Below are 6,867 nucleotides of genomic sequence, written 5' to 3' on the forward strand. Positions count from 1 at the left end.
ATAGTCTTACTCCTCAAAACACCTAGTCATTAGTTCATCGTATAAGTCATTAACTGCAAAATGCTTGACCAAGTTGTCATAATGTGACAAACATATTTCGCTGCATTGCAAGAGAGGATATTCGCTGTGATGTGGATGAGAATTTGTGTCCTAACATACAGGAACAATAGAGGTGTAGGAAGACCACACCAATTCCTACTGCACTGCCTGTACTGTTGGACAGAATATTGTCCTATCTTTTTTTTCCCTTTGTGTTACTGTTTGCAGTGGTTTTTGTCTATGTTAGTATGACATGGTCTGTCAACAAATTACAATATGAACAATAAAAGTGTAAATGTGAATCTTGTCCAGTCTCTTGCAATCAAACAAAAAAGGTGTAACTTACATTTTACAATAATTGTCATCAAAACTTTAGCCATAGTTTCCATCAGAACCTCCCTCTAAAGTACACAGTTATATTGACAACATGACTAAGTCATTTGACTGTCTTGTTCGTAGACAATGACACAAGGACTTGACATTCTGATGGCACTGATGTGTTCAATGACATAAAGACTTAGTTTTGAGAGATGAACTAAAGATTTTGAGCAAGTTACAGGCTTTAGCAAGAAATCCGTAGTGTTTTGCTGTTTGTACAAATTGTTTTGAGAAATGCACACACGTATTTGCAAACTTCAATTCTGATCTGAGAATTGTACTAAAGCGACTGAGAAAAACTGTAAGGATAAAAATCAATAATTAAAAATGGATTGACTTACTATGTTAGATCTAAAAGAATTGTGAACACTGGTGTTATGTTTTAGCCTAGATACTCATTATTTTTAAAGATGTATTGGCTCAGATGTATTACTAGTAATTAGGTGCCCTTTGTTATTTCTAAGGTCACAATAGTCACCAGCATTGACTAACATGAAGTATTTATAATTGTGAAAACATTTACCGTATATCAAATTAAAGATAAGGTTAAAAAAATCTATAAAACAGTAAATATCTTGAAAATCAAAACATTTTTCGAACAGTATGAACAGTAAATACAACAGCTTCAGTTTTTTTAAATATTATAAGGAAAATCATGAAAGAAATTAGAGCAAATATCCTCCTTGTTTTTTTTAATTGAATGCAGTACGCTTCCAAATGTTACTATAGTTTCCTCCATGCGCACAGAAATGGCCGTAGATATGCCGGCTACAATTTTAACGGCAAGGCAGACAAACTCGGATATATCCATACGTGTAGTGATTTGATTTAGCAGCACCTACCAGTACTAAAATAGTCTGACTAAAATGTGTTTATTTTTGGTTTTGGAAATTCTGTGAAAGGTTATGGAAAAGATTTGGAAAACCACTTCCAGAAAAGGGAACAGACCTTGCTTTGAAAATAGATCAAAAGATGATCAGAGTGGGAGTCATTGGCCAGGAACAACAAGATAAAGATGGACGTGCTGTGACTTATGTCAACTGGTTGACTTCACCGGTTGACCTGGTCCCGGACCAGGGTCCGTTTGGGTGCATTCAGACTGAAAATGTGTACTGGATTTTTGGGGAAAACAAACTATGGTTCTCTTTACGTGAAACAAATGTATCCAGTCTGGGTCAAACTGTTTATTTGTTAGAACGTTTATTTCAACACAGCTGAAAACACTTTCTACATGCTATTCTGTGTCTTATTACACGGCATGCGACCAACAGGCGATACTGTGACGTCATCCTAAAAGTTACCTTGTAGTTCCTTGACAGAATCCTCTAAAAACAATGCCATAACTCCACAACGATGAGACAACGCAACTCATTGAAATGTGGTCTGATAAATGCGGACAAATCAAAACAATTTTTTAACATGATCCACATTGCTTCTCACTGTTTTCCCAAAAATCTATATGTCATAAACACTTATTCGCATACCTTGCCAGTAATTTCCCTGCAGCATGTCTTCAGCGGACCAAACGCAAGGTTCAGGTATCGATCCAGATTGTACTAAGTGGACTGGGTCCGGACCCAACGGCTTCCCCAGTCTGAATACACCCTAAACTGCCTCTGTGTGCATGTGATTGTGTGGCCCTGAAACAAACTGTTGACCTGTTCAGGGTGTAACCCACCCTTGCCCAATAGTAGCTGGATTGGTTTCAGCAGCCACATCACTCCAAAAGGCATCCAGGCATTCAGGATGGACAGATAGACTATTTATTTTAGTTTGATTTAATCCAAAAATAAAGGAAATTAAAAACCTCCAAATGGTTTAACCTTAAACGGTTGGAAAATATCCATTTTGTTTGCAGTATTTGCTCCACAGCTGAAGACGGCGTGTCTGCAGCTTTTTGGTTCCTCTCACTTGCTGTAATCCCTGAATTTGCACTCCGTGTTATTATAGATCCATGTTCATCTTTGTTTTCTTCATCTGAGCTGGAATCTGGACAATTTACTGATAGTCTCTATTCTCTAAAGTTTCTCTTTAGCGATAATGAAACGGTAAAAAGTGATATATTTTTGGTTCCAAATCAACACTTGTGAAAAATGTGTTGAATGACAAAACGAATGTGTGTACCAGACCCTGCTGTTTGATAAAATTACACACCGAAAAGAACAGACAAATTCTTTGTATTACATTATTATTTGGGCTACTTTGATTCAGCAAACAGCACTGGCTCTGGCTCAGAACTGATTTGATGCTAGCACATGCAGTTGTTGGATTCACTTTTACAGCAAATAAAATGAAATACCAGAAAGAATTATTTGTAATTTTGTTATTTTCTGACTACAGTGCTGATCTTCTTCTTTGGCCGTACAGACCCAGAGGAAGGGTTAAGTTTAGGATTACAGGTTACGGTGAAACTGTGTTTACTTCGAACGTGATTCGTGAAGCAGAGTCGGCCACTTTCATGGCCTCGCCATGTCCAATTAGGGACTAACTTTGGGCTTGTGACGTTTTCAGTAATAGCGGGTTAAATACACATCCAATATGGTGGATCAAGCCGATAGTTTTCCTCCTGAACTTTCATTGTCTTAAGCCGGTGTGGGTACCGGATGTTCTCGGGTTGCCGGATGTTCTCAGGGTCCTTCAGGGTCCTTCCAATGAGTTATATCACTAGAGGAGACATCACGTGGTTCCTCATGGGAGGAGAGCACCGCCATCTTGTTGAGGTCAAGTTTTGAAGACCAAACCACTTTTTATAACTTTTAACAGAAATACAAACTTCACGAGTTCCCCCTAACTTAACTAGTATTAGACTATTTAGATTTTTTCTATGTTCCTTTATTTTATTTTACTTATGTTTTTATTTATTTGTGTGTTATGTTCATTGTTTCTTTTTTCCCCTCTATTCTTTATTTTCTATGTTAATATGTTATGTGTGTCAATGGTGACTGATCTTCGAAGCAATATTCATTACATTGTTATTGTTCGTTGTTAACGTTAATGTCATTGTTAATGTATGATACCGCAAGTGTCAATAAAGTTTTTAAAAAAACTTAACGACGTTAACTCATTGGTCGTGGCAACTTACAGCCAATCAAATAGTGTGACGTCATCATTGGTCGAAGGACCCCGAAGGACCCCGAGAACATCCGGCAACCCGAGAACATCCGGTACCCACACCGGACCAGGACCCATGGGGCTGGAGCGATCACTATGCCAGGAGGCGAGCTGGCGGCCAAACAGAACCTATGCGGGATGGGGAGCCAGCCTGCTCGCACTTCCTGAACCTTATCATATTTTTCTTCTTTTCTTCGAGGCAATAATAAAGAAAGGTCCCCTTATTTTATTCTTTTTTTGATTTTCTCTGGTTAATGTGAGACAGCAAGCCTTTAAAACCAGTCAGAGCAAGAACACAAATACAGAGAACACATGTCGCTTTAGAAGCAGTTAGCTTAGCATCCATCCTGGGAACGGCGTCCGGATCGCCTATTTTTGCTTCACCTAGGTGCGTGACAACTAATGAGACATTACATTTGTTTTCTTTCATTAAAAAAAAGCCACACGCATTTGTCAAAAACTCAAAAAAACTGATTTTCATTGGAGGGGGAACTTTAAGTCTGTAAAGTTTCATATAAGCATCGATGTCAGACTAAAATGAAATAAATCCTCTTTGTTTGTCACACCCTCAGACCTGTTCATTGAGAGATTTTGCATGACAGGAGGAAGCAGTCCTATTGGTTACCTGAAAGCCTGGCAAACCAACCTCTACCTGTCTGCTGATGCTGAGAAGGTTAGAGAGGCGCTGTCTGAAGGTGAGCTTGACCTGAAATGTACAGTTTTTCAGTTTATGTCTTTTTTTAAAATCTCTGTCAGTACACAAATTCTTCTTTTAACATTTCAACCAATTCTATGGACTTTTTCACCTTTAGAAGTTTCCCTAGTTGTTCATTTAAATGTCTCAAACAAACAGCATCACTTTACAAAATAAAGAATAACAAAGTAGAATTTATCTAATGGTTCCTTTCATTCCATGAAGGTTTTAGTAAATCCAGCCGTGTTTTCTGTCTGTTTTTGTTCAGGCATTGCAGCAGCCACCATGTTCATGTCAGACAAGATGACAACTGTGTCAGAGTCTCAGCTCAGAGTGGCGTTTGACGGCGACGCCGTTCTCTTCTCCGATGAGTCTGAACGCATTTTTAAAGCTCATGGGCTGGACAAATTCTTCGAGCACGAGAGGGAAAACGAGGACACACTGTTGGATCATGTTGGTGGACAATCATTTATCAATTGTTACCACAGGCTTAGAAAAACGTATTATCTGCTTTAAATCATTTTGTTAATTCATTCATCCACTGTTTTGCCTCTTTAGCTTTGCAGTTAGTGTGTTTGTGCTGCATAGACATGACGCTGTAGCATAAATGAGGGTCATAAAGCACAGAGACACACAGCTTTCATTTCACCTGCTGTCCTTCTGCAGGGTCCTTTTAAGGGCTTCCTGGAGGCTTTGGCGAAGCTCCAGAAGAAGTTTTATGCAAAAGGCCAGCGTCTGAACTGCCCCATTCGCACCTACCTGGTTACAGCTCGCAGTGCAGCAAGCTCTGGGATTCGTGCGCTGAAGACGCTCAGGGCCTGGGGACTGGAGGTGGACGAGGCCTTGTTTCTTGCAGGTGCACCAAAAGGTCCCATGCTAGAGAAAATCCGACCGCACATCTTCTTTGATGACCAGATGTTTCATGTGGAGGGAGCTGCAGAGATGGGAACCGTCGCTGCTCATGTTCCGTATGGCGTTGCACAATTACATAGCAAAAAGAAATGAGCATGGAGAAGTAACGAACAAGACTCTTTCAGATGGGACTTTAAAGTATCTGTAGAGGCGACTTTCAACAACCATTGAGAGGTTAACTGTTAAAAATTTGGCTATAGACTAATGTCTATGAAAGGTCTGGAACCTGAAGTAACCTAAATGCCAATGTGACAGTCAACTGTACTTTTAAATCGAATCGGTTAGTTCAAAAGGGGCCCAAGTCCACAATTTTTCAAAATAGAGATATTAAATGTTCAATGGTCTTCAAGGGAAAAGCTATCTGATTATGTGCAAAAAAGTCCCAAGTCTGTCGTAATGTATTGACTATGCTTGACATTTAAAATGCATTAAGTGCAAAATTCCTGGACTTGGGCCTCTCTTGCACGGGTTTGGTTTATCCCATAGATGGCAGCACTACTTATCCAATATGGCAGCGCCCCTGTTTAATTCAAAAACGGCCCAAGTCCAGAGACTTTAGTTTGCTAGTCCTCTGAAAGGATAAAAGTGAGGTGCTTAATATTATAGCATTTGTAAGCTATGAACTGGTGCTAAATCTGGGTTAAGTATTAATCATTTGGTGAAGCCTCCCTTTAAGCTATGAAATTAAAATCATTTCCTGGAAAAACAAACCTCTTGGACTTGGGCCCCCTTTGAACTAACCGATTCAACTGTCACTTTTGAATTGATTCAATTCAAAAGTTGTTTTTCTTCTAATATTCCTCTGTATGGCACTTTGAAAAGGAGCTTCATTGCTTCAGTGAGTATTTCTGTCACTGTCTCTGGATTTCATGAAGACGACATCACTTTTGAGCTGCAATGCTTGCAGATGTTGAATTAATAGTTTGATTTGACACATTTCTGTAAACCACTGCACTCTACGTTGTTCACATTTGAATCGTAGTACTATGAAGGAATATTTCAAATATTGAAAAGTTTTTTTTTTTTGCATGTTTAATTAAAAATGTTGGTTGACCTTTTTACAGTTTGTCTTAAAAAGATAAGGTTACTTCCCTCATGTTTGATCTGGAAGCAAACAAAAAGCCACAAGTTTCAGTGTGTGCCTTAAAAAGAGCCAGAAACTTCTGCCAAGTGCATAAAAATAAATTGTTATGACTACTGGGTCAATTTTATTCTTACAGGACAGACCCACTCAACAAATCATCTTTGATGCCATTAAGTAAAGCCTTAGTCACAACTCCCCGTATTGGTGGATACTGTTGTCTGTAAAGGAAAAATGGGCAAACCTGTCTGGAACACGCATGTGGCCTACACAAAATATCAAGATCGTACACCGCTCAGTGAACCCGTAGAGCCAGAATGTTCATGCACATTTTTTTCTACAGACAAAACAAAGGCTGATGCTAATCCCACATATGTGCAGCCAAGATGCACATGTGGCTTAGACCGCATGGATTTTCAGTGCATGACTGCACCCAAAGCTAAATGTTCTTGGCACGTATATTTGGCTTACTATTTCTTCTTCTACGACCGTTTCCGGTATTTTAGACAGTTCTGCGCATGTCAAAATGATTTATTCCTGCCTAAAGTGTTGTGTACGTAAACGTTATTCTGGACTGATGTACACAGTTAAATTCTTATCCGATCTTTGATCCGATCAAAGATATTTGACTTCCCTTGAGGTGGCTAAACAA

The 6,867-nt window shown here is 39.1% G+C and overlaps 1 protein-coding gene across 2 annotated transcripts in view; it reads left to right on the plus strand.

Annotated features, from left to right (window-relative positions):
- LOC101170199 (cytosolic 5'-nucleotidase 1A) overlaps positions 1-5,509 on the plus strand; it is a 37,134-nt gene extending 31,625 nt beyond the window's left edge. For both annotated transcript variants that reach the window (XM_004074406.4, XM_020707370.2), the window contains 3 exons: positions 4,101-4,223; positions 4,491-4,675; positions 4,889-5,509. In XM_004074406.4, the coding sequence (XP_004074454.3) occupies positions 4,101-4,223; positions 4,491-4,675; positions 4,889-5,227 (647 nt within the window). In that variant the 3' untranslated portion in view covers positions 5,228-5,509. The remainder of the gene's footprint in view (positions 1-4,100; positions 4,224-4,490; positions 4,676-4,888) is intronic.
- The last annotated feature ends 1,358 nt before the right edge of the window (positions 5,510-6,867 follow it).

The sequence above is a fragment of the Oryzias latipes genome, chromosome 11, assembly GCF_002234675.1.
Source record: "Oryzias latipes chromosome 11, ASM223467v1".
Taxonomy (NCBI): domain Eukaryota; kingdom Metazoa; phylum Chordata; class Actinopteri; order Beloniformes; family Adrianichthyidae; genus Oryzias; species Oryzias latipes.